General features: G+C 48.9%; 2 protein-coding genes and 1 pseudogene across 5 annotated transcripts; 2 read left to right on the top strand and 1 right to left on the bottom strand.

Moving 5' to 3' along the window:
* The window catches only part of LOC143690656 (actin, cytoplasmic 2 pseudogene), an 18,878-nt pseudogene extending 6,015 nt beyond the window's left edge, over window positions 1-12,863 (top strand).
* On the top strand, window positions 11,977-21,266 carry B4GALNT1 (beta-1,4-N-acetyl-galactosaminyltransferase 1). 3 transcript variants are annotated; one of them, XM_077111216.1, is made up of 12 exons: window positions 11,977-12,157; window positions 12,468-12,688; window positions 13,266-13,484; window positions 14,028-14,192; window positions 14,320-14,426; window positions 14,844-14,884; window positions 15,014-15,194; window positions 16,451-16,549; window positions 16,653-16,843; window positions 17,321-17,461; window positions 17,719-17,959; window positions 18,544-21,266. In XM_077111216.1, exons 3-12 carry the CDS (start codon window positions 13,267-13,269, stop codon window positions 18,759-18,761), a joined length of 1,602 nt encoding a protein of 533 aa, XP_076967331.1. In that variant the 5' UTR covers window positions 11,977-12,157; window positions 12,468-12,688; window position 13,266; the 3' UTR covers window positions 18,762-21,266. The 3 variants fall into 3 exon arrangements, with proteins under 3 accessions (XP_076967331.1, XP_076967332.1, XP_076967333.1); XM_077111217.1 differs by lacking the exons at window positions 11,977-12,157; window positions 12,468-12,688; window positions 13,266-13,484; window positions 14,028-14,192; window positions 14,320-14,426 and having other exon boundaries at window positions 14,847-14,884; window positions 15,081-15,194; XM_077111218.1 differs by lacking the exons at window positions 11,977-12,157; window positions 12,468-12,688; window positions 13,266-13,484; window positions 14,028-14,192; window positions 14,320-14,426 and having other exon boundaries at window positions 14,855-14,875; window positions 15,081-15,194.
* Window positions 19,291-26,355, bottom strand: LOC143642602 (solute carrier family 26 member 10-like). 2 transcript variants are annotated; one of them, XM_077111214.1, is made up of 18 exons: window positions 25,666-26,355; window positions 25,076-25,186; window positions 24,409-24,566; window positions 24,077-24,241; window positions 23,670-23,822; window positions 22,855-22,937; window positions 22,538-22,685; window positions 22,321-22,434; window positions 21,517-21,594; window positions 21,332-21,427; window positions 20,836-20,942; window positions 20,670-20,739; window positions 20,488-20,604; window positions 20,300-20,333; window positions 20,140-20,222; window positions 20,005-20,059; window positions 19,837-19,901; window positions 19,291-19,502 (listed from the first exon to the last, which is right to left on the bottom strand). In XM_077111214.1, the coding sequence occupies exons 1-18, from the start codon at window positions 26,006-26,008 to the stop codon at window positions 19,470-19,472; spliced, it is 2,013 nt and encodes a 670-aa protein (XP_076967329.1). In that variant the 5' UTR covers window positions 26,009-26,355; the 3' UTR covers window positions 19,291-19,469. The 2 variants fall into 2 exon arrangements, with proteins under 2 accessions (XP_076967329.1, XP_076967328.1); XM_077111213.1 differs by having other exon boundaries at window positions 19,295-19,502; window positions 19,734-19,901; window positions 25,666-26,352.

Here is a 26,355-nt window from a genome sequence, read left to right as displayed (position 1 = left end):
ATCTTTTCATGTGCTTTTTGGCCGTTTATATATCCTCTGGCAAAATGTCTACTCAAGTCTTTTGTGCATTAGGTTATTTGTCTTTCTATTGTTGAATTATAGGATTTCTTTATGTATTCAAGATATTAAGCTTGTAAATCAAGATATTATCAGATATGTGGTTCCAAATATTTTCTCCCATTGAGTCAGCTGCATATTCGCCCTTTTGACATAGTCCTTTGATGCACAAAGGTTTTAGTTTTGAAGAGGTCCCATTTATCTACTTTTTTCTTTTGCTGCTTATGCTTCAGGTGTGCAGCCTAAAAAACCATTGACTAACACAAGATCCTAAAGAAGCTTCCCTACATTTTCTTCTAGGAGCCTTATAGTTTTGGCTCTTATATTTAGATCTTTGATCCATTTTGAGTTAATTTTTGGATACGATGTGAGATAGAGGTCCTCTTTCATTTTTTTGCATATGAATATCCAGTTCTCTGAGCACCATTTGTTGAACAGACTATTTTTTCCCAAGTGAGTGGACTTGGCAGCCTTTTCAAAACTCAATTGAAAGCAGTGCGATTGTGGCTCAGTGGCAGAATTCTCGCCTCCCATGCCAGAGACCCAGTTCAATTCCCTGGTGCTTGCCCATGCAAAAAAAAAAAAAACCTTAATTGGCCATAGATGTGAAGATCTATTTCTGATCTCTCAATTCTATTCTATTGGTCTGTATATCTAGCCTTGTTCCATGCTGTTTTGACCACTGTAGCCTTGTAATATGGTTTAAAGTCAAGAAGTACGTCCTCCAACTTTGCTCTTATTTTTCAAGATGTTTTTGGCTGTTCAAGGGCTCTTAACCTTCCAAATACATTGGATAACTGGCTTTTCCATTTCTTCATAGTAGGCTGTTGGAATTTTGATTGAGACTGCATTGAATCTGTAAATCATTTGGGTAGAATTGACTTCTTAATGATATTTGGTTCTCCAATCCATGAACAAGGAATGTCCTTCTATTTATTTAGGTCTTCTTTTATTTCTTTTAGCAATATTTCATAGTTCTCCATGTACAAGTCCCAGATATGTGCCTTGCCATGTGACAGAGGAGTCCTGGATTGCCAACAGCCTTTCTTCAGGAAGAAGGTATCATCCTGATGATTCTTGATTTGGACATTTTCATGGCCTCAGAACTGAAAGCTTGTAAATCAATAAATTCCCATTATTAAAAGCCAGCCCGTTTCTGGTATGTTGCATTTTGGGAGCTTTAGCAAGGTAAAACACCCCCAGGTGTTTTGGTTACTATTTGCGTGGAGTATCTTTTTCCTTCTTTTCACTTTCAACCTATTTGTGTCTTTGGATCTAAGATGAGACCTTTGTAAACAACATATAGTTGGATTAGCTTTTTTTATCCATCCTGCCAACCTGTGTCAGTGAGTTTATATGTGGAATTGGCTTAGAAAGAGAGGCCACATCTGAGCAACAGATGAGGTTCTTGGGTGGTGACTCAGAAATAATCATGAATAGTCTTGGTTTCTCCTTTGCAGGAATAAGTTTCATAAGGTAAGCCCCAAGATCAAGGGCCTGGCCCATCAAATTGGCAGTCACTAGTGCTTGTGAGAATATCAGGTCTTCCCCAGATAGGGAAATTTAATATTTCCACCTTTTTCCCAGTCCCTCTAGGAGACTTTGCAAATACTTTTTTTCTTCTGCCCAGATACCTCTGGGATGTATTGGGGCATCACATGAACCTGTACAAATCCAACAAGATCTCATACCTTATTCAAAATGCCACATAATTATGGTGTTTGAATAAGCTGACCATACAAGTTAAATTAGATAGTATGCTATCAAAAATATAAATTTTGCACCAAATGCACATCTTTTCCTTTGGTCTCACACAGAAGTTGAAGTTTAAAATACAGTCAATATCATCCTTTACTCTTAAGTCTGATTTACCTTAGCCCTACCTAGATCAGCTTTATTCAAATCTCTAATTGAAGTCTGATCACTTTTTCAGTGTTTTTAACAGTTGCTATATAGGGTAATGCTGACTTTTGTAGCTGCAGAACTCTAGCTCTGATTCTCAGGCATCACACAAATACCCGAAACTCCAGGGAATGACCAGGTTATACACAAAAAAGCTCAGCATCTCTGAATTTAGAAATAACAGTTACAGCTCCAGAATGCACATGACTGCCGTAAGAGCTTACAATCTAGGAGTCTTTACAATAGACTTTAGCCTGATAATCCGTGCTCTTGACTTCAGTTCTCAGAGTTTGCACATTATAGTTAGTCCATATTAATTTTAAGACGTTATAATATTTGTCTTTTCATTGCTTGCTGATTTCATTCAACATACTGTCCTGAAAGTTCATTCACCTAGTTGCATGCCCCACAGCTTCATTCTTTCTTGCAGCTGCTCAGTAGTCCATTGTATGTATACATCACAGTTCCTCTTCCATTCTTCAGTAGATGTATCCTTAGGCCACCGCCATCCATACCATTGCAAATTGCAAAAGTAAACACCAGTGTCATGGTCAGGTTCATGTGTCAATTTGGCCAAGTGGTGGTACCTATTTGTCTGGTTGGGCAAGTGCTGGCCTGTCTGTTGCTATAAGAACATTTCATAAAATTGAATCCTGATCATGTCGGCTGCATCCACAGCTGATTCCATTTGTAATCAGCCAAGGGGAGTGTCTTCTGCAATAAGTGATGCTTAATGTAATCACTGGAAGCCTTTTAAGGAGGATTCAGAAGAGACAGGCTCTCCTCCTGCTTCGACCAGAGATCCTCTCCTGTGGAGTTCATACAGACCCTCCATCAGAATCATCTGCTTCACAGCCTGCCCTACATATTTTGGACTGTACATTCTCATGGGTACGTGAGACACTTTTATAAATTTTATATTTAGGAATATTTCCTGATGATTCTGTTTCTCTAGAGAACCCTAACTAATACACCAAGTTTAACTGTTTAGATTTTCTCAGCTCTTCTTCATCTGATTCTTGCCTTGAATATGTAGTGCAACTTTTAAGTTTGCATTTTTTGTGCAATTGTTCGCATCCATGAAGCGCTCTCCTTTTCTCTGCTTCTTTTTCTGGGATTCTTGATATATTCCTTTTGGGTTTATACAGACTTTTCTCTCCAGTTCCTATAATTTGTTTAAATTCTCTCCCTCTCTCATTGACCTATGTTCCTTATGCTTTTCAGTTCTGGAACCCATCCTATCTGACAGCAGTTCAGTTTAGCCTCATCCTGTTTTTATTTTGTGTGGCTCTTCTGCCTCCGGTTTCTTCTTCCTTAGAGTATCCCACCCCAGGTTGCCAGATGGAGTCGATCCAGAGAGGTGGGCTTTTCAGAAAATTCCCTTTTGCCCTTTGGTATCCAGTCAACTGAATTGAATGAGGGCACAAGTTTTTACAGCCTTTCCATTGCAGTTTCTCTCTCTCTCCCCCCTCCCCCCCAGGGACGCTTTTGTATGCAACACTCACCGCAGCTGTGTTCTGTCCTGGGTCTCTGTGGACTTAGGTTCTCATGTCTGGATATGCATAGGGATCAAGTGGAATTTGTCTTTTTATTCACTAAAAAGACAAATTATATCTTACATTGCCACGTTGATCATCACCGGGAGTCCTGGTCTTTTGTAATCTAGTCTTGGAAGTAACATCCCATCACCTGTACTGTATTCTGTTAGAACAAGTCCTTAGGGTACAGCCTACACTCTAGGGGAGAAGATTAACCAAGGCTGTGAATACCAATAGATGGGAATCATTTGGATAATCTTAAAAGTCTGCTGACCACAGTGCACCCACTGGGCTCCCAATGATTCATGTCCCTCCCACATGCAAATTATATTCACACTCATTCTATCCCAAAGATCTCAAAAAGCCTCATCCCATTACAATATCAGCTCAAAATCCAGAATCTTGCCATCTAAGTGAGGTCCAGGTGTGAATCAGGCTCCCCGAGTGTAGTTCCTTAAGTAGAGCTCCTTGGGTAAAGATTCTCTTAATCTATATATATTTAAAACTAAAGAAAAAAGAAAGAGAGAAAACTAAAGAAACATATTAGCTTCCACCCCATCCCTCCACCCCCCAAAAAAGAATGAAAAGACAAACTACATATGGGAGAAAATATTTGCAAATCATGGGTCTAGCAAGCAGGATTCATATATAACTCTTACAACTCAACAACAAAAAGACAAAAACTCTATTAAAAATAGATGAAGGACTTGAATAGACATTTTTCCAAAAAAAATGTACATGTGGACAACAAGCACATGAAGAGGTCAACATCATTAGCCATTGGGGAAATGCAAATCAAAAACACAGTGATATACTACTTAACCCCATCAGTACGGCTATATATTTATACATATTTTTTTTTAAGGAAAATAACAAGTGTTGATGAGGATGTGGAGAAATTGGGACCCTGGTAAACTGCTGTTGGGAATGTAAAATAGCATAGATGCTATGGAAAACATTTGGTAGCTCCTCAAAAAGTTAAACTTAGAATTATCATATGACCCATCAATTCCACTTCTTAGTATACACCCAGAAGAATTGAAATCAAGTGCTCAAACAAAAACTTGTACATCAATGTTCACAGAAGCACTATTCACAATAGTCAATGGTGGAAATAACTCAAATTTCTATCAATGGATGAATTGATAAATGAAATACGGTGTATTCATACAATGAAGTATTATTCAGCTATTAGAAGAAGTGAAATATTGATACATACCACAATATAGATGAATCTTGGAAACATTATGCAAAGTGAAAGAAACTAGTCACAAAAGATTCCATATTATAAGATTCCATTTATATGAAATGCTAAAAATAGGTAAGGCTATACACACAAAGTAGATTAGTGTTTGCTTAGGGCTTCTGGGGAGAGGTGATGGGGGGCAGGAGGTGACAGCTAAATTTTACAGCTTTCTCTTTGTGGCAATTAAAATGCTCTAAAATTAACTATGGTGAAGGCTGCACCTACCTGCGAATATCTTAAAAACCACAGAATGAGTGAATTGTGTATGTTTAAATATATATACATGCACAGAGAGAGAGAGAGAGAGAGAATACAGGTTATAAGCTTAACAAATTAAACACACTCATGAAACTGGTACCCAGATATAGAAACAGAACTTTCCCAGCACCTCAGATGTCCCTCATTTGACCCTTTCCAATTACTACCACCCAACGGATAATCTCTATCTTGACTATTAACATTTTAGAGTAGTTTTGCCAAACTTTAATAAATAGAATCCTGTAGAATGTACTCTTTGTGTTGGCTTTCTTCACTCAGCATTTTGAATTATTGTGTATAGTTGTAGGTTGTTCATTCTCGTTGCTATATCGTATTCTGTATTAGTCATCTATTCTAAATAATAGATTACCCCAAATTTGGGAGCTTAAAATAGCAAGCATTTATTATTTCAGAATAATAAGAGATATTGTCAATAAAATTCTGCAAATTCAATTCTTTTAAAATCTTTATAGGTCTTCTATGAATTTTATTGAGGCTCACCACATTAAATGAAAGTTATACCCACAAATTCATTGCAATAAGTCCTTCTCTATCCTGGCCTTTTGCTTAGACTGCTGAGAGATAACACTCTTTGACAGAATTCCTACTGTTAGACTCAACATTTCTCTGAGGCACTGTCTTGGATCTTTCCTAACAAAGGGTTTTATATTCACACCATTAGCCTCATCTCTATACCATGTTTTCTTTAGAGTGTCCTAGATTTGATCTTTGCCTAGAAGCCATTTCTTAATGTTAGCATCATCAGTTCTTGGAGAGGCTACAAAATTTCAATGCCAACAATCCCCAGCCCCTTTTTAAAATTCCATCCTTTAGCTTTTCTCTTTCCTTTCCTATTTTGCTTTAAGCAACAAAAAGAAACCAGGCGGCACCTTCAACACTCTACTTGGAAATGATCACTCAATTCATTAGACATAGTTTCTCCTTTCACACTCCCATAAGTTACAATTTTGCTAAATTCCAGCCATTACATAACCAGGAACTTCTTTTTTTCTGGTTTCTCACCTTCCCTCAACAGCAGCATCCTTAAAGATCATCTTCCATTAAGTGGACTTCAATATTCTTTGGTCTTTCACTCACACTCTTCAAATGCCTTTCAGCTTCTGTCCATGGCTTGGTTCCAACACCATTCCTACATTCCTAGGTTTTCCTAAAATCTTCAACCCCATCTCCAGATTTCTGGCCAAACCCAGAGGCTGTAAACCACCCACAGAGGCAAATTATAAATGCTATTCTGTACTTTACGTCTGTGGCTTAGCATTCTTGGATATCATACAATATCATCAATAGATGTACATTAACCCAGTGCACATTGTGTGACAGAACCTTATTTTTTTTATTCTAAATTATTAACATTTGAAATTTAAGTGATTCTACATACAATTTTTTATGTAAATAGATTTGCCAGATTGCGCTCCTAAATTGTACCAGTTTTCTGCTGGTTTGAAAGGAAGTATGCCCCCTAGAAAAGCCATGTTTTAATCAAAATCCCATTTCATAAAGGTAGAGTAATCCCTATTCAATACTGTATGTTTGAAACTGTAATCAGATCATCTCCCTGGATGATGCGATTTGTCAAGAGTGGTTGTTAAATTGGATTAGTTGATGACATGTCTCCACCCATTTGGGTGGGTCTTGATTGGTTTACTGGAGTTCTATAAAAAAGGAAACATTTTGGAGAATGGAGATTCAGAGAGAGCAGAGAAGAACAACATAGCCATAAGAGCAGAGAGCTCACAAGCCAGTGACCTTTGGAGATGAAGAAGGAAAATGCCTCCTGGGGAGCTCATGAAACAGGAAGCCAGGAGAGAAAGTAGCAGATGATGCCTTGCTCACCATGTGCCCTTCCAGCCGAGAGAGAAACTGTGACTGTGTTCGCCATGTACCTTTCCAGATGAGAGAGAAACCCTGAATGTCATCGGCCTTCTTGAACCAGGGTATCTTTCCCTGGATGCCTTTGATTGGACATTTCTATAGACTTGTTTTAATTGGACATTTTCTCAGCCTTAGAACTGTAAACTAGCAACTTATTAAAAAAAGCCATTCTGATTCTGGTATATTGCATTCCAGCAGCTAGCAAACTAGAACAAGTTTACACTCAACTATGGATTTGCCAAATTGCACTCCTAAACTGTACCAATTTACACTCACAACTACAGTAGCTGGCAGTAGCTGTTTCCCCAGTTACTTGACAATGCAGTGTTTTAGCAGACTCCTGATCTTACTAACTGGTAGTCAGATACACTTCACTGTTGAAGTACATTTGCATTTCTTTTATTGTGAATGAGTCAAGCATACTTTCATTTATTCAAAAGCCATTTTCCCTTTTTCTATCAACTACCTAATCATGATTTTTATCCATTTGGGAGGGGTTGATCATTTTCTCCTTATTAGCTCTTAAGGAAAGCCAACTTTCATCTCTCTTAAATGTTGCAAACATTTTTTCACAGTTTCTCATTTCTCTTTCATCTGTTTATGGTATTTTTTCACTCAATTGTTTTATATAAGAAATTTTATTAATATTTCTCTGCTTAGAGATCTATCTCTTCTCCACTCCAAGACCACTTTTATGGCCTAATTTTTAATACTTAGATATTTTATTAATCTGAAATTAATTTTTTTGAGTCTAAGTGCTTTAGATTCTTTGAAAAAATCTTATCAATAGTAATTTAAACAGTGCTTGCCTTCTTCTATTTGTATAGGTTACAGTATAAAGCACTTTTCCTATGCCTTGGCGAATTACTCTTTTCTAAGTTTGGATCAACTTCCAATAATTTATCCTTTGTGATTTCAAAGTCATGAAATATTTTTGCTAGGTCCTTTAATGTGAAGCTTTTTCTTGGCATCACTTCCTCCGGGCATCTTGATCCTTTTCATCACAACTACTTTCCTCAATTAAGTTTACCTTCACTAAGCTTCTCTGGCTATATATCTAGAGTCTCTCAAACAGCTGTAGTGTCAACATTCCCATGATCAGCTATAACTGTACTTAAATTCCATTTGAATTCCTCTTTCAGTTTTATCGTTTTTCATTTCTTTTCTGCACTTTCATTTTTGTAGCCCAAATCGATAATCTTTTCTTTTTTTTTTTAAACATTTTTCAATTGTGAAATATACCATATTTACAAAAAAGCGGTGTATTTCAAAGTGCATTGTAATAAGTAGTTTTATAACAGATTTCAGAGTTTGGTATGGGTTACAATTCCACACTTTTAAGTTTTTACTTCCAGCTTCTCCAAAACATTGGAGATTAAAATAAGTATCAATATAACGATTCAGCAATCATACTCATTTGTTAAATCCTATCTTCTCTTATAACTCCACCTTCTTCTTTGATCTTTCTCTCAATCTTCAGGGGTATTTGGTTTATGCCCATTCTAACTTTTTCATGTTGGATAGGGCTGTCAATAACATGAGGGAGGGGAATGGAACTAGTTGATGTTCTGGAGAGGCTGGCCCCTCTGGGTTTCAGGTCTTATCTGGCATAGGAACCCTTCTGGAGGCTGAAGGTTCTGGAAAGTAATCCTAGTGCATGGAACTTTTGTAGCATCTCAGATAGAGCCCTATGTGTTCTTAAGGGTTGGCAGGAATGGTTTTGGTTGGAGGTAGGCAAACCATGGTAAATAGCAATGTCTAGCTTAAGCTTGCACAACAGTAGCCTCCAGAATAGCCTCTCAACTCTACTGGAACTCTTCCAACCACTGATACCTTATTTTGTTACAATTCTTTTCCCCCTTTTGGTCAGGAAGGAACTGTTGATCCCATGGTGCCAGGGCCAGGTTCATCCCTGGGACTCATGTCCCACGTTGCCAAGGGGGACTTTCACCCTTGGATGTCATGTCCCACGTAGGAGGAAGTGCAACGCCTTGCAGAGTTGGGCTTAGAGAGAGAGAGGCTGCATCTGAGCAACAAAAGAGGTTCTCTGGCTTAGCTTCTCCCCTACATGCATAAGCTTCACAAGAACAAGCCTCAAGATCAAGAACTTGGCCTTCAAATGGGTAATCTTTTAATTATGCATTTTTGTAAAATGGCACATGGGTTTATCACTGGGACTCAAGGAGGCCACACAACTATAGGCTTTGTTGTCTTTTATTCAGTTATGCATGAACTGAATTATAGTTGCACCCACTAATCACTGGCAGACTTTGAAACAAGTGACTGGGAACTGCTCATGAGGTAGTGATATGTGGCCTCAAGAATTAGCCTCTAAGGTTGTATTTTATGCAATTACTCAGTTAACATGATGTGCTAACTGAAATTTGAACTTCAGTGTTGGAGTACTCATGTTATTTAAATGAACTGTGGTAAGTGATCTTTGTATATGTTGGTTGGAACTGGGCAAAATGAGTTCTGCCTGTATTTTCTTTTTAAAATTTTCTTTTTAAAATGAGGGGAGGTGATTGCTGGTGGAGATGCTTGTGGCTAGGTTGGCAAAATGTGCTTCCCATACTCCTAAAACTCATATTATAACGTGCACCTTCTTTCACATTGTTTCCAGTGTCAACTCAAGTCTAAGTCTATGCTAAATTAGCCTAGACTAAAGTTTTATTTATTTGCTAGAGTTGGAGAATTTTCTTTGAAATGAGCTTGCTGACGTTGATAATAACTTGAGCGCTTAATGAAAGCTTTTCCATATGTATCACATTTGCAATGTTTCTCCCTATTATGGACTTGCAGATGTTGAATAAGACCTGAATTTTTACTAAAGCATTTCTCACAATCTTTACATTTATGTGGTTTCTCTCCTGTGTATATTCTCTGATGTTAAACAAGATATGACTTGGCACTAAAGGCTCTCTCACATTCATCACACTACTAGGACTTGTCTCCCAAGTGGATTCTCTGATGGAGAATCAGGCTGGAACGGACATTAAAACCCTTACCACATTCTTCACATTTGTAGGATTTTTTTTTCTGGTGTGGATTATCTGATGTTGAATAAGGCTTGTGCTTGCACTAAACGCCTTCCAACAGTCATTGAATTTGTAAGATTGGTTTCCGGAGTGGGTTCTCAGGTGCAGAATTAGGCTGGAGCTCACACCGAAGGCTCTTCCATACTCACTCCACGTGTAGGGTTTCTCTCACATGTGACTCTTCTGTTGCTTAATGAGGCCAGACTTCTGCGTGAAACTTTCCTCACATTCATTACATTTAAACTGTTGTGGTTTTTTTTCTCTCTATCTTTTTAGAATTGTTCCTTGGGTTTTCAAAGCTTCCTTTGTATTTATAGGCTTCTCTACTATCCAGTCTCTGGGCGCTGACTCCACTGAATCTTTCAAATATCTCCACTTGGGATTTTATTCCTTCATAAATTTCCTGCTGTACAATCAACTCCCTGTTGTCAGTGCGAGGCCTACCAGCCTTCTCTTGTAAGAAGTGGTTGGACTGTGGAGATTGACTCTTTGACTGGGTCACCAAGGACAGGAACTTGAAATGTGATGACTCCTGTGCTGTTTCCACAGGTTCTGTTTCCTTCCAGGGCATTTCCTGTGTACATACAAGAATCTTCTCTCTTGGCTTGTCCAGCTTTCTGTCTCTAAATCCTCTAGGGAAGGCATTGCCTCCTCCCCATTTTCTGGGTGCGGCTCCCATGCCCCGGCCTGGAGCCCTTTGGGCAGATTGGACATGAAGTGCTTCAGCACCAGCCGTTCCTGCATCCGCTCCTCGGCATGAGTTTCCGGCTTTAGCCACTGTAGACAGAGCTCCTGGGACCGACTCAGAGCTTCATGGGGGCCGGGTGTCTCTTGGTAGCAAAACTGTCTGAAACCCTGGCTAAAGATCTCCTTGGAATGGGGTTTCTTTCTTTGAAAGCTAGATTCCTGATCCAGATGTGATCACCTTCTTCCCCTTTTGGGCAGGCTCCTTGAGAACTTGGAGGGACAAAGCAGCAGCTTCTTTTGGCTTCATGGTCTGATGAGTTGAAATAACTCTGACAAAAAAAAATATTAAACTCTCTGGGTTGAGAGTTACTTCCCTTGCAGTTTTTTTTCAGTGTGGAAAGAGAGTAGGCAACTCTTCTGTGATGAACAGGAAAACCTAGATGCCAGATACATTCAGAGGGTCTCTGTGTCCAGAGTTTTCATTGAGGCTTCCTCCTGTAGACCTAATGGATTAATTCATAGCCCACATGGTTGATCTCAACTTTGGTATAAAGAGATTAAGATCCCCACTTTTTCCCAGCTGATTGATTAGTCATTTGTTTGTACATAATTCTCTCAGTAATCCATCCTTCATACACAAACTATGTTGTACATTTTCTATGATGCCTTTTTTTTTATTATAGCTTGATACATCTTTTATTAGAACCATGGAACCACAGGACTTTGATTCTGGGCAGTGTCAGGAATCCAGCTATAGGAAAGGTGTATATAGATCTAAGGTTTGCAGGCAGAACTCCAGCCAATCTGGCCATTGTATGGAGATTCCCTTTTCCTGCAAGTCTGCTCCATAGCGACAGTTAGCAGAAAGTAGGCCTTTGAATTACTGAGCACTTGTCCCCAGTGTGTGTTAGATAATGGAGAAGGAAGGAGGCTCTGTATCTGTCTCTATTAGCTAGGCAGAATTTTTATGTTCCAGGGTTTAGACTGGTTTCCTTTATCTCACTCTAAGTGTCCAAACCGTGAAATTCGGTAGTAGGGTGTCTTCACCCCACTCCTTCCCACAGCTCAACCTTGAGTACAATCTCGATGGGGGTGGGGGGGAGACTGTGAACGAGTGGGGAATAGTGTAAGGGATCAGGCGCTCAACCCCAGCCAAGTGGAAAATCCCCCCCAGGCCCATGAAGAACACCCGGTAATGGGGCCAGGTTGTGGGAATCACACAAACCTCTTTTTGCAAAAGCTAATAGCACTCTTTGCTTCTGTAGATAAGCTTGCTTGCTTATAGCTGCAAAACCAGGATGTGGGTCTGTGAAACTAAGGCCACTTCTTTGCTTCTGTGAATAAGCTTGCGGTTTCACCCACTCTGCAAGCCCCACGGGGCTGCTCTCTGAATCCTCCTTGGGATTTCTGAGGCAGTCGCCGACAGGCTAATAAAGACTCAAAATTGGCTTGCAGTTTGGGAATTTGTGGTCTCCCTTTCGGTGCACCCCACAACAAATAGGACCACTGGGATTGGAAAAAGGCGGTTGAGACGCCAGGTTGGCGAGGAGGGGGTGGGGGCGAAGGGTGTGTGTGTGTGAGGGGGACCTCAGCCCGGCGTCAGCTCGGCGCTCCGGCATTCTCGGCGGTGCCCACCAGAAGGAGCCCCGGCACTCGCCATTCCCGGCGCGGAGCCGGCGCCTCCGCCGCAGCCAGCCCAGAAGCCTAGCGGCGCCGCACCGCGGCATGACCAGCCGGGCGGCCGCCAGAGCCCTCCGGGCCCGGCCAGTGGAGCGGGACGCCTGGGAGCCCTGGCTTTGTTCCGCAGGCGAGGCGCAGCGGATTCTCAGCTCGGTTTTCTCCCCGCAGGCAACGCCCAGAATTGCCACCACGCCGCGATCCACAAAGCCCGAGAGTCTGAAGGCGGGAGGGGTCAGAAGCGCTCCGGAGGCAGGAAGACCCCAGCTCTAAGGCTCACGCTCGGCTCCCCCATCAGGCCACCCCCAGCCCCATGAGAACTCCCGGGCGGTGGCTGGGAGCCCGGCGCAGCCCCGACCGAAATCTTGGCGCGGCCTTAGAGCGTTAGACAGGTCAGTGCCCGGGCGGGATGAGGGGCCGAGCTGGCGGCGGGAGGAGGAGAGCTCGCGGGACCACCCTGGCCTCCGCACAGTTTCGGGGTTACCTCCCCCCGCGTCCCCGCCCCCACCCGGGGGCACCCAATATCGCGGGCGTGATTCTGCATTTTTCATGATAGGCAAGGTGTAGAGCCGCCCTCTGCAGCCCACCCGGCCCAGGTGATGCTCCGGTTGATGGGAGGGGGGACGCGCGGTCCGGGGCAGGCGGCGGGCTCGGAGATGTCGGTGGTTCTAAAATGAAGCAGTGCTTTCCCATTTATGTACGACCGAATCGCATCCAAATGTCTCTTGCGTCAAGATGCCGGGCCTCGGGTTTGAGGGGAAAGCGAGATGCGGGAAAGGGAGAGAAGAAAGGAGGCCGGGAGATCCTGCGGCCCGGGGAGTGAAGGCAGAGGGTACCGGGGGAGCCGTTCGCCGTGCAGATGCTGGCGCGCGCTGGGTGGAGAGCGCCCTGGGGAGCCGGCCCCGGCCTCTGGAGCCGCTGGGGTGAAGGGTCCCAGCTCTGCCCTCCCTCCCGGTCCTTCGCCTCCAGGATGCGGCTGGGTCGCAGGGCCCTCTGCGTGCTGGCTCTCCTGCTCGCCTGCGCCTCGCTGGGGCTCCTGTATGTGAGCACCCGGGACGCGCCGGGCCTCCGGGCTCTCCCTGCGCTGTGGATGTCCCCTCAGGACCCCCCCAGGCCTGAGCTGCCAGACCTTGCCCCTGACCCCCGCTACGCACACATCCCAGTCAGGATCAAGGAGCAAGTGGTCAGGTGAGCCAAGGGTGCGACCTGGCGGCGGCCGCAGCGGCAGCACGGTGCTCGCTGGGGGCGGTGCGGGGGAGTTTTGTTTCCTTGACTGCTGGGCTCTGATGTTTAGATTCTCCTGACTGGTGGTGTGGGGGTGAAGTGGGAGATGGAGTGGGTTACTGAGCCTCAGGCTGGGATAGAAATCTGTCCTCCCTGAACCTGGTCGTGATAATAGGATGGGAGGCTGTGACTGGAGGAGCCTGAAAATCTCCTTAATGTGTTTAAGTCATGAGAGGAGATTCCAGCTGGGGTCTTCAATGGTGGGAAGGCAGATCCTGACTTTCTAGAAACTGGCCCTATTCTATGCCTCTGTAAAATCCGGATTTAGGGGACAGGGCACCCCATCCATTGTCCTCCCTCCTAGGAACTATTTGAATGACAGTGTTTAAGGAGACAAATATTGGATGGGCAGGGTGAGGCGCCAAGGTGTGGGATGCTATGTACTTCTTTTTGAAATGAATGGAACTGTATGGCTGGGCTCTGATGCCCCCTTCCTGCCCCCTCCAGACTACTGACTCAGAACAACTGCAGTTGTGAGTCCAGTGGGGGAGGGCTTCCCCTCCTTCTCCAGAAGCAGGTCCGAGCCATTGACCTCACCAAAGCCTTTGACCCTGAAGAACTGAAGGCTGCCTCTGCCTTAAGAGAGCAGGAATTCCAGGCCTTCCTTTCAAGGTACCAGCAAGAAGGAAGGGGGTGACTCTTTCAGGGGGAGAGCAACAGGAGTCCTGGGGGGTGGGTATGACAGGAAGGTGAGCCCCTCTCACCTGACTCCCCCTCTGTTCTTCTCTTCCACTGCTAGAAGCCAGTCCCCTGCTGACCAACTGCTCATAGCCCCTGCCAACTCCCCCCTACAATATCCCCTGCAGGGTGTTGAGGTACAACCACTGAGGAGCATCTTGGTGCCAGGTGGGGAAGAGGGCCCCAGAGAATTACCTAGGCCATGGTGGGGGTGGCAGGACCCAAAGCTGGACTGGGAACAATGAGAAGATGCAAGATGCCTAATGAGAGGAAGACTTGCTTAGACGCCAGAAGGGAACGCATGAGCTAGGAGGTGGGGACAGAAGGGACTCCAGGGTTGTCCTGGGACTTGCAGAAGACTATAACCTTGCAGAGGTTTGTGGGGAAGAATCTATTCCTTCCTGACTGACCAAAGGTCATAGAAGTGATAACTGCTTTGATGGAAGGAATCAAAAACCATGCCGTGCTGAGGCCTCCAAAAGAGAAATAGGTGAAAAGTCATGTGTTGTGTGGCAAAAGAGGAGAGAGAAAGTGAGGAAGAATTCAGGGCTATCTGTGATTCTGATCCCCTATCCTTTCTCCCAGGGTTGAGCCTGCAGGCAGCTGCTGGTCAAGAGGTATACCAGGTAAGAGGAGAGAGGATGTGGGCAGTGAGTATGCTGGGAGGGTGCCAGGGTCAAGGAAGAGACAAAAGAGCCAAGAGGCAAAGGGTGGTTCCTTAGCCTAACCCTGCACTCTCCAATGGCCTCGCCCAGGTGAACCTGACTGCCTCCCTGGGCACCTGGGATGTGGCAGGGGAAGTGACTGGAGTAACTCTAACAGGAGAGGGGCAGCCTGATCTCATCCTCACCAGCCCGGGGCTGGACCAGCTCAACCGACAACTGCAGCTGGTCACTTACAGAAGCCGAAGCTACCAGGCAAACACAGTTGACACAGGTGCGAGGCCTGGGTGAAGGTAGGGGCAGGCTGGCGAGCAGACAGGGCCCAGAAAGGCTGGAACAAGCAAAAGGCAGAGGGTGTGGGAGGCACTCGGTCAATGGCCAGAGCTGCCCAGCCACACAATGGGTGTTTCAGTTGGGCCAGCAGGGCCAGGAGGGAGAGAAGGGGCCTTTTGTTCATTTGGGACTGGAACAGGCCAGAGAGAAACCCGAGACTCGGGTGTGTCCCCCTTCCAGGCCGACCATGGGGACCCAGGAAAGGACCTGACCCAAGACTCAGGACTTGGGCTCTATTTCCAGCCCACTACTTACTAAAGGGCAAAGGGCTTTACCTCTCTGAGCTCTTGTTTCTCCTATAGCAAAAGGGGCATAACATTCCTTCTGCTTCTCTCCAAAGCTTGTCACACTAAGCCTGCTCCAGTCTCTGGGCCTTTGCACCTGCTGTTACCTCTGGCTGAATTCCTGGGACCTCAGATTTTTGCATGACTGGCTCTTTCTTGTCATTTAGATCTTTGCTCTTCATTACTATCACATTTCTTGTCTTCTAGTCATTTTTTTACTGGTATCTGAATTTTCTTATTTATTTATCCCAGAACCAAACTGACTAGATTTCTACCCTAGCTTTGAAGTTTAATAGTTATGTAAACATGGGCAAGTTTCTTAATTTCTCTGTGCCTTGGCTTCTTCTACTGTAGTAAGAATCTACCTAATAGAACTATCATGATGGTAAAATTAGTTAATAGATATAAGGTAAATCAAAAGTGCCTGGCATATAATAAATGATCCATAAAGATTAGCTTTTTTTTTTTACAATAGTGAATATTTATTTAGCTTGAGGAAAGTAGAAAATTTACGAATTTGAAAAGGCTGATAAATGTCACGAATATCACAAAATCCATAAAGAAACATAATATTTTATTAAGTAACAATAAAGGTTAGCTTTATTTATTTATTTATTTACTTACTTACTTATTTATTTTTGCATGGGCAGGCACCAGGAAACGAACTGGGTCTCTGGCATGCAGGGGAAAACTCTGCCTGCTGAGCCATGGTGGCCTGCCCAAAGTTAGCTTTTTAATTGCAACTTTTTACTGCCTTTCTCCCTCCCCCTTAGAATGGAAGCTCCATATAGGTAAGGACATTGGGTTCTTGCCCATCAAGGTAGACAGAGAAAGGTGGGACACAAGAGTAGGCACTTAAATACTGAATAGAGAATGTTGCTCCATCACTGCATACAGTGTCCTTTCTCCTCAGTCCGGTTCTCCACCGACGGCCATGAAGCTGCCTTCACCATCCGCATCAGACACCCCCCTAACCCGCGGCTGTACCCGCCTGGGGATCCCCCACAGGGAGGTGAGGAGCAAGCTAAGAGGGGGCGGCTCGGGGAGGGGATGTCTCCGTGCTCCTCACTCCCGACCCTCCCTGTGTGCACCCAACGCTGCGCCCTGGCTCCCAGCCCAGTACAACATCAGCGCTCTGGTCACCGTTGCCACTAAGACCTTCCTTCGTTACGACCGGTTACGGGCGCTCATAGCCAGCATCCGCCGCTTCTACCCGACGGTCACGGTGGTCATCGCAGACGACAGCGAGAAGCCAGAGCACGTCAGCGGCCCGCACGTTGAGCACTATCTCATGCCCTTCGGCAAGGTGCGCAGCGAGCGAGGCTGCGTGGCGCGGGGGACTCCGGGAGGGGGCGCGCCCTCGGTCCGCAGCCTCCACGGTGGTGATTCGAGGGCCACCTGCCTCAGAACCACGGGGTTCCTGTTAAGCATGCGGCCACCTGGAGTGTAAGATCCGTGAGAGCAGGAATAGTTCACTGCTGCATTCTTAGACTGGTTTCTAGCACCTGGTGGTCCCTCACTAAATAGCTGATGATTGAATAAATGCATTAATGAATAAATGGATCAATGCAGCTCAAAACCCACCCCAGAACAGGAACTCAAAAACCTGCGGGGGTGGGAATCTGCTTTTTTTTTTTTTTTTCAGTCCTAGCGATTTGTAAGACTCGAAAGTTTGGAAAGGGACACAGGCAGTCTACAGGGGTCAGGGGGAGAGGAGGGAATGGGGCAGAGGAGCAGGTGCTACCTCTTTAGCCTCCCTCAGCCGCACACACCCCTTCCCCAGGGCTGGTTCGCAGGCCGGAACCTAGCAGTCTCGCAAGTAACCACTAAGTACGTGCTGTGGGTGGACGACGACTTCGTCTTCACCGCGCGGACGAGGCTGGAGAAGCTGGTGGAAGTGCTGGAGCGGACGCCGCTGGACCTGGTGGGGGGGAGCTCGGGGGGGGGGGGGCAGAGGGGGGAGGGCGCCCTCGGGGGGAGGGGTTGCGGGGGAGACCACGTGAAGAAGGCGAGACCTGGAACAGAGAGAGGATGAGGAAGTGGAGGGTGACTATCTGGGTCCTGCAGGGGTGAAGCAGGATGGGGCGGAGCAGGCGAACGGCCCCGGGGTGGGGCGAGAGGATACAGACCCAGCCCTGCGCGCCTCCGCCCCACCTGGAGCCGTGTCTGCACTCCCCGCAGGTGGGAGGCGCGGTGCGTGAGATCTCCGGCTTCGCCACTACTTACCGCCAGCTACTGAGCTTGGAGCCCGGCGCGCCGGGCCGCGGGAACTGCCTCCGGCAAAAGCGCGGCTTCCACCACGAGCTGGTCGGCTTCCCAAGCTGCGTGGTCACCGACGGCGTCGTCAACTTCTTCCTGGCGCGAACCGACAGGGTGCGCGAGGTTGGCTTCGATCCGCGGCTCAGCCGGGTCGCGCATCTGGGTGAGTGGCGACCCCTGCCGGCTCGAAAGGGCAGGGGCTCCCACGGGGTGTGGCGCAGGCAGGACGCGCCAGGCAACCCGGACAGCGGCCCCTCCTCCTGGCCCACCCCGACGCCCGGCTCCGAGAATTCCTGAAAATTCTTAGAGACTAAGAGCTGCGGCTCCCTCCCGGCTGGCATACCATCTAAACCTTCACTCCCAGCACAGCCGCTAGGCCCACCTGAGTATGTGAACGTCCCAGCCGCTGTCACCGCCATCCCAGCTCATTCCCAGGCGCTTACTCTGATTCAGATCACGCCCGGAGCAGCCTGTCTAGAATGTATTGAACCTCTGAGAGGTGTGTGTGTGTGTGTGTGTGTGTGTGTGTGTGTGTGTGTGTGTGCGCGCGCGGTAGGATTCTTTTGTATATTGACTCCATTTTATAGAAGACTAAAACTGAAACGCAGTGGGATTCACTTACATTCCCAAGGACCTTAGAAATGGAATCTTTTACTCACCCTGGGTAACTGAAATCTGAGTTCTCCCTTAAGGGAGAACTGCATCCTCAGGACCCTTCATTGTGTACCGTCTTCCCTCCACCCCCAGAATTCTTCCTGGATGGGCTTGGTTCTCTCCGTGTGGGCTCCTGCTCAGATGTTGTAGTGGATCACGCCTCCAAGTTGAAGTTGCCCTGGGTGTCCAGGGATGCTGGGGCAGAGACTTATGCCCGCTACCGTTACCCAGGATCACTGGACGAAAGTCAGGTGGCCAAACACCGGCTGCTCTTCTTCAAACACCGACTGCAGTGCATGACCACGGAGTGATGGCCACGCAGAACCTTCCGACCCTCCGGCTAGGCCCGCCTTCCTATCCCCACCAGGAATCGCCAACAGACCCCACCACCCAGTGACCACTTCACTGATTATCCCTAATGTCCCAGCCGCTCTCCCCTCCCCCTCAGAACCTGATCACAAATAGGGGCTTGTCCTGGTGACATCCCTCCTTTCTGTGAGTGCCCAGCGGCATGATGGAGCCATAACCTCTCCCACAGCCAGTGCCAAGTCCGCCCCCCACCCCATTCTCACACAGCAGGAAATGGGGGGGGGGTGCTTTCCAAGTGCCAAAGAGCTCAGGGGAATTCTAACATCTTGAAATGGAAACACTCTAATTTCCTTGGGACTGAATGGGTGGGGACTTCCCCCAGTGTGTAATCCCCATCACCCCATCTCTGGATCCAGGACTCTGTGCAATGGCTCCAGCCCCGCCCCCATGGGGAGAACTTGTGACTGTGGAGCTGGGATGGAGGCTGGTAAACACACCATCAAAGCCATCCTCAGTTGTGTCTCTGCAGTGCTGTGGGCATGGAGGACTCGGCATTGGGGCTTTGTGTGCAGACATCCAGACTCACTGCATGGACCCCAGAGGCTCCCAGCTTCATTTTATTAGTTACATTAAGAAAGAGGACTCAGGGACTGTGGTGGTCCTTCCACAAGTTGTTGGCGCTTTACACGCTCCAAGTGACCAGGTCACACTCACACTGTACAAATGTTTGGACTAGTGAGCACCTGGAAAAAGGAGAGGATATGTCACGAATAGACCAGGATATATTGGATACCACCTCCTCTGCCTGAGATGTGGCAGCACTCTGAAGGGTGCCACCACCCTTTGGGACTTAAGCTCCTCATTCTTCACCCACCGCCGGACCCAGACTCTCTGGCTTGGTCTTAAAGTTGCCAGATCATTTCATAGCTCCGCCTCCCGATTCCCTCTCCCTGGGTCTTCAGCCACTGACTCACCCCTTACTTGCCAGATACCGGCCCCTTCTGGCTTCCACTCCTGTTGCTACTGCCCGCCCAACAGTCTCTCCAGGGCATGAGCAGCTGCATCCTGGACACTCACAAACAGCTGTTCTGGGGTCACTCTGTCCAGGAGTCCTGCCCGGATCAATGTCTTCAGCACTGAGGCTGTGTGGGAAGAGAATTAGACTCTCGGCTCCCAATCCACCCTTTCCCAAGTGTCCAGGCATTCCAGAGTCACCAGGTCCCTCCACCCAAACACGCCTCTCACCATTACACTGGGCAAGGAGAAGGTGAATCCCAGCATCCCCGCATCGGCTGGCCAGCTATGGAGGTGAGAGGGAGCGTTAAGTATGAAGTCAGAGGGTCTAAGTGGGATGATACATCAACCTTCCCTCTCCCTCACCTGGATCACTTCTCTGGCTCCAGCAGCATCTACAAAAGTTATCCCACTGCAGTCCAGGACCACCACTCTAACATGCTCAGCAACTAGGGTAAAGAAGACAGAAGTATCAAGATGCCTCCATGGGTCATGCCTAAATCTCCCTCCTTGTCGTCCCATCTACCTGCGTCACGTGGGCCATCAGTCTTTGGGGTTTCCTGTGAGTAGAGAAGAGCAGTCACCATCACCTTGGGTTTGATACTTGGGCAGACACAAGCATAAATGTGTACCCCTTGAGCACAGGATCCCCTAAGAACAACCCCCTGCCTCCCACTCCCAAAAGAAACACTCCTCCTTGACCAAACCCCTCACCTTGTCTCGGTCTCTAAGCCCCACGTGCCACTCTAGGATGTGGCGGAACTGCCCACGGGTCCCAAAGTACAGTGGTGTTGGATAGCTCAGGATGCAGAGCCCCGGGACCTGGAGGAGCTAAGGATCAGAGGGTCAGAAAAACATCTAGGTTTAACCTTTCCTTCCTTTCTTGCTACACTCACCTTGGGGCTCTCTCTGAGTGGCCTGTAGAGCTCGGTCCCCTCAGCCAGTCCAAGTGCCAGGCACTGCACCCTAGGCAGGGAGCTGGGGTCAGATCCCCAGCCTTTCCCTGCTGGGGGGCCTTCCCAGGCATCACCTTCCCTCTCTTCCCTGCCCCTCAATTCCCACCTCTGGGTCCGGCAGACCACAGTCATCATAGAGAAGATGACACCCACGGCCAGGCCCAGGTCCACACTCAGGGTCACTACCGCCACCCACGTCACCATCCACACAGCCTGCAGGACATGGAGGGGGTGGATTTTCCAGAAGAAAGGCCAGGGCCATCACTGCCAGGGAAAGTGGTCCGGGGACATGACAGGGCAAGCGAGGGCTCAGGAGGGCTCAAGCGAAGCAGAAAAAATGACAAGGAGGGGACAAGATTGACCACATGTAATGACCCCAGACCTTATACCAACTAGGGGGTTACAAACATTCAGGTCTGAGAGGGCTCAAACCCCACCTTTCACCTTGTCTGAGTAAAGTGTACTAGAAGTGTGTATATTGGGGAAGGGGGAAAGTTTGCAGAACTCGAGACCAGGGCAATTCGCCTTGATCCGGGCATGGGCTGCTGGGAAGATGGGGTGGGGGTGGGGCACAATCCAGGGCCAATACTGCCATTTCTCACAAAGTCCACGCGGCTGATGCGCCACAGCTGTGGAAGCTCCTGCATCTGGAAGAACATCTGGCGCATGCTGGAGATGTTGATGCAGGCCAGGACAGCCTTGGGGCAGAGGAGGGAGGCTGCCTATTCCGGAGCCCAGGGCTAACACCAACCCTCTCCGCCTCCCCCACGCCCTCTCTGCCCCTTACCTTGGGCAGATAGTAGAAGAAAGGCCCCAGCCACAGCAGCACTGACAGGACAACTGCGCAGGAGAAGAGGCCCGCCAGCTGGAGGGGAGGAGGGATGGAAGGAAGTAAGACAGGGAACCTGCCCGCACACCTGTGTGAGGGCCAGCCTCCCTGCCCACTCTGCCTCCTCTCCCTGGGAATGCTCCCTCTACCGGAATCACCTCCCACACGGATTCTTCACCCGCTTTCTAGTCATTATGCTATTCAAACCTATCTTTCCTCTTCTCCCAACTAAATGCCTATCTTTTGCCAGGCTCTCCCCAGATGAAGTTCAACCTTCCTATTTTTGAGGCCCACCTCCACCTTAAAAGCCACTATTAGGTTACCCATGGGCAGGCTAAATTCATGCTAAGGCACCAGCAAAGTAAGGGGAACCCAAAATATTAAGGGGAGGCTTTGATATGTGATATTTGTTTTTAACACTTCATACAAATAATCCTATGGGGAAAATCAGAATTTTGTCTCAAATTTATTTTACGGTTCAGTATTTTTTTTTTTTTTTGGAACTACACATGGGGCACCATAATCTTTTTTTTCATGGGAGTGGGGTGGGAGGTGGGGAAGCCTTAATGCCTACAAAGGTCTTGGTTGGGCCTTGTTATCGTTTATCTCCCCTACCTAGATAATCCCATCCCCTCACTTAACCTGCCTCAGATTCCAATCCTTCTCTATCTAGATGGCACCTGGGTATCTATCAACCTTCCACCTGTTTCTCCACCCTGACCTGGATGTCCCTCATCTCCTCACCCAAGGACGCCCTCTTACCTGTGTATTCCCACCAGCATCCACTAGTAGGCTAGTCGTGGCCAAGGTGGCTGAGTTGGGAAAGCAAGAGAAGAGGGAGGAGATGAGGTTGGAGATACCATGTGCCAAGAGCTCCTGGAGGGATGCAGTGGGATGAAGGGGAGAGAGACAAGGCATGGAGAGAGGTCAGATGAGGGGTTTTCTCCTGATTGAGGTTGGGGTTCACAGTCAGTCACACCTGGTTGGAGTCAATGTTGTAGTTATACTTGTCTGCATAGATGGAAGCCAGGGAGGCGGACACAGCGAACGTCACCAATGCGATGGGTAGTGAGTCGGCCAGGATCCTGGGAAGCTCAGCCAAGTTAGGGAGGAGAGGTTGGGGAAATCTGGAGAGGGAAGGATTCATGGTGAGGATCCGTTGGGTGTTGCATGGAGGTAGAGAAGGCAGAGAAAGTAGAGTGGGGCAGGACAAGAGGAGGTGTTGGGTGGAAGAGGGCTTGGGACACCAGGGAAGATGTGGGAAGAGCAAGCTTATGTCTTTTCATTCCATCTTACCCTCGGGGCAGCAGCCCCACTATCTGGACATTGTATCTTGTGTCCAGGGAAGAAGTGAAGCAGAGCACTGCAGCCAGGAGCACCTAGGAAAAAGAACAAATTATGTCGTAGGAGATGGGTGCCCTGGCAGAGGCCAGAAGGGGCTGGCATGAGGACCACAATGCCACAGTGCACCACTAGGTGGTGGCAGGAGCCCAGTGACTGGGGGAGCTGGGGTATTTGGGCTGGATGCCAGACAAGGTTTAAAGTGGAAGGATATGGAGGTGGGAAAGAGGGAAGATGGGTAGCTATGGAAAGATGGGCTGGAGGAAGTGAGAGGAGCTGGCATGAGGGATAGTGACTATCAAGAGGATTTAAGTATAGCCATTCTAAGTAGGGAAACTGGGCTGGATGAGGGGCTTTGGGGTATCTGTGAAGACATGAAACCACTGAATTGAGAGAAAGGTAAGTGGGGGGTGTTAAGGGAGATAACCCTGAATTACAGTGAAGGGCCTGGTGGAAAGGAGTAGAGGTGCTGTGGTGAGTGAGACCATAAGGGATTGCTTTAAGAAGCAAAAGGAGGCATTCTAAGAGGCCTAAGAAGAGCCTGTTTCAGAGAAGTGGGGGAAGCATGGCTGGGAGGACCCGAAGGGTGGCTGCGTCCTGGGAGGGGGACTGGAAATGTATGTGTGAAGAAAAGACTGTCGACTGTGGTCTCTGTGCGTTCCACAAGGGGGCAGCAGTGACCGACCCCGCGGAATGGTCCCGAGCCAGTTCCTAAAGGGTAGGCAGGGTCAGCACCAGGCAGGGGGCCGGGATTCCGAGGCTGTCCTCACCATGACGACTTCCCCTGGGAGCGGGGTGGGCAATCTGTCTCGGAATCTGACGTTCAATTCCTTGACTGGCACAAGGAGCGCCAGACTGAGCGCGGAGATGGTCAGTTCGGCCGGGCTGCTCCCGGGCAGCGCAGTCACCACGGCAGCCAGTGTCTGCGGGCAGGACCGGTGAGCAGAGGGCCCGGCGACAGGGTCCACCGGCCCCCAGCGCAGACCCACCAGGCCGAGTCAAGGCTCACGTCACGACTTCCGCCACCTCAGGGACCCTCATTCAGGCCACGTGGTTCTAACCTTCCTCGGTGTCCCCGCCACACACTGCCCACACCCGTCTTCCCTCCTCCCTATTCGGGTTTCCCTCTTCCCGGGACTGTTCGGGGGCCTCCTCCCCATTGTCCTCCCACCCCCACCTTGAAGAGAGCGAAGCAGCCGATCTGACGCGGAAGGGGCAACCCCAAAAGGTTGGGCAGCTGTGACACCAGCACATGGAGTGCGGCCCCGCTGGTTAGCGCCTTGACCACAGGCTCGGACAAGAAGGTGGACAGGACGCCGAACTGCAGTGAAAACATCCCCAGCTGCGTGGGGAGAAGATGTGCAATCACCAAAAGGCGGAGAGCAGACCAGCTTCTGCGCGCATTTCTCCGCACTGGGCCGGAGCGCAAAACGTGCCCTTCTCTGCCGGCTCAGTTTCCTCCCGGATCCCAGCGTGGATCCCCAGGGCTCTCCCCGGACTCTCCCTCACCATCAGCGCCCCGCTCCCGAAGGCCACGGCCGCTGCCGCCCCAACCCTCTGCGCGTCCAGCTGCTCCCTCTCGATTCCGCTCAGGTTCCCCCCCGGGGGTTCAGGCACCAGCCGCTCAACAGCCGAGCCTGTCATGAGGCTGAGCACGGCGAAAGTTCCTAGGGCCGAGGACAGACAGAGGTCACCACCTGTGCGTCCCGCGGCAAGGCGACAGCCCAGGCTCCCCGCTCTAGGATCGTGGGTGCTGCCATCAGCCCCAACTCGCCGAGAAGTTTCGACAACGTGGGGCCATGAGCTGGCGCAGCAGCCGTGTAGTGAGGGAGGAGAAGAGGGTACACCAGCCGGCAAAACTGCCCTGAAACCGCATCACCACCCCCCTCCCGCAGACTCTGCGCGAACGACGTGCTTCTTGGAGTGGCGGCTGATCTCTTCTTCCCCTTCCAAGTCCCGGAGATTTTCTTTTTAACCAAATAATCTGGAGGAAAACCCCCGCCTCTCTGCACCCACCCAGCACCCCAGCGAGCCTCGGAGGATCAGAGGAGGACCCCAGGGTGGGGACGGTGGGAGAGTGAAGAAGGGAGTAAGAGGTAGGGGTCTTACAAGAAAGCAAGCCTGAAACCCTTGTCCATTTTCACCCCTGAGAGATGAGTCCCTGGAGGTCGCTCACCCGTGGACAGGTGTCTCCCAGTACCCAGCAAGGTGTAGATGAGGATGGGAAAGAATGAAGTGTAGAGTCCGAACACGGGGGGCACGGAGGTCAGGAGGGCAAAAGCCATGCCTGGGAGAGAGGAAGGAAAGGTCTGCGAAGCGTCTGTGGGGTGGGGGGTGTCCAGCATCCACGACCCTACCTCCTCCCCACCTTCCTACAGGTGGACTCAAGGGACACTAAATTATGTCACACGAGGGAACTGAGGGGTTAACGGGCCTCGGGGGGAGGCCGTGGGGCCTACAAGGTCACAGATCCGTGTCGGCTGGAGTCCTGGCGGGGGGCAGACGTGGTTCCTCTCTCCAGTTCCCTGAGCCGGAACGTGTCCAATCTCAGGATTGCGCAGAGGAGGGGGGTAGGGGCGGGGAAGCGGTGGAGCAAAGGTGGTGAGCTCCGTAATCCTTATTCTAAACTTGGTCTCAGGTCCCTCTCCCCGAGCCCTCAGCGACACCTACCCAACATCCTCTCCCGGGTCCCCAGCTCCTCTCACTACTTCCCCAAAGTCCTCTAAGAGCTCGGGCCCCTGGCAGGCTGGCGTTGGAGCTGCTCACCCTGGGGCACGTGCACGATGCCCACAGTCACTCCGGCCACTGCATCCCCGAGCAACCAGGTCCGCCAGCGGTAGCGGGGCAGCCAGCGCAGCAGGGGAAGCCGCGCCAGCAGCAGGCGCCACGCCCCCGACCGGGAGCAGGTGCCGGCGGGTCGCCTCCACAGCCTGCGCAGCCCGGCCAAGCGGGGCTCCCCCGACAGCTCCGTCTCTTCCTCTGCGTCCCCGAACAGCTGCCGGAACCGAGCCTCGGTAAGAGGTTTCCTGAGCCCGATGCCCAGGGGGGACTTAAGGTCGGAGGCCTCTCCCAGGCCTGGGCGGTTCCTGGCACCCAGTAACCCACTCATTCTGCCCTTAGCCACCCCCTTCTCGGCCTGATCTTAAATACCCCTCCGTCCCCTTGCCCTGAACCCCGCCTCCACCAAGGAGGGTCCAACCCGGCCCTGGAGGGGGCCCTTCCTTGGGGACCTTCTTTGGTTGGGCGAAAACTGAGGCTTGGAGATGGGGATTCTTTAGGTTAGGCGTTTCCTCGGACTTCCTGGGCGGATCACAGCTTTGAGACTGCTAGGGGCTTGGTGGTGGAAGGGAGCAGGAATCAGAGAGAAAGGCCAAAAGACAAACGCCCCTTTGGCCCCTAACAATCAACACCCACTATTTGCAACTTTAAAAAAAACCTTGACTCCTCAGCCTCTTT

The sequence above is a fragment of the Tamandua tetradactyla genome, chromosome 7 (genome assembly GCF_023851605.1).
Source record: "Tamandua tetradactyla isolate mTamTet1 chromosome 7, mTamTet1.pri, whole genome shotgun sequence".
Lineage (NCBI taxonomy): Eukaryota > Metazoa > Chordata > Mammalia > Pilosa > Myrmecophagidae > Tamandua > Tamandua tetradactyla.
Note: the sequence above shows the minus strand (reverse complement) of the source record. Positions and strands in the feature narration are given on the sequence as shown.

Coding starts and splice junctions, on each gene's coding strand:
- LOC143642602 (XM_077111213.1), bottom strand. CDS start 26,008: ATGAGTGGGTTACTGGGTGCCAGGAACCGCCCAGGCCTGGGAGAGGCC. Junction 20,334..20,487: donor GGCTTAGAGACCGAGACAAG/GTGAGGGGTTTG, acceptor CTCTACTCACAG/GAAACCCCAAAGACTGATGG. Junction 20,223..20,299: donor TGATGGCCCACGTGACGCAG/GTAGATGGGACG, acceptor TCTTTACCCTAG/TTGCTGAGCATGTTAGAGTG.
- B4GALNT1 (XM_077111216.1), top strand. CDS start 13,267: ATGCGGCTGGGTCGCAGGGCCCTCTGCGTGCTGGCTCTCCTGCTCGCC. Junction 14,193..14,319: donor TTCCAGGCCTTCCTTTCAAG/GTACCAGCAAGA, acceptor TTCCACTGCTAG/AAGCCAGTCCCCTGCTGACC. Junction 15,195..16,450: donor GGCAAACACAGTTGACACAG/GTGCGAGGCCTG, acceptor CTTTCTCCTCAG/TCCGGTTCTCCACCGACGGC.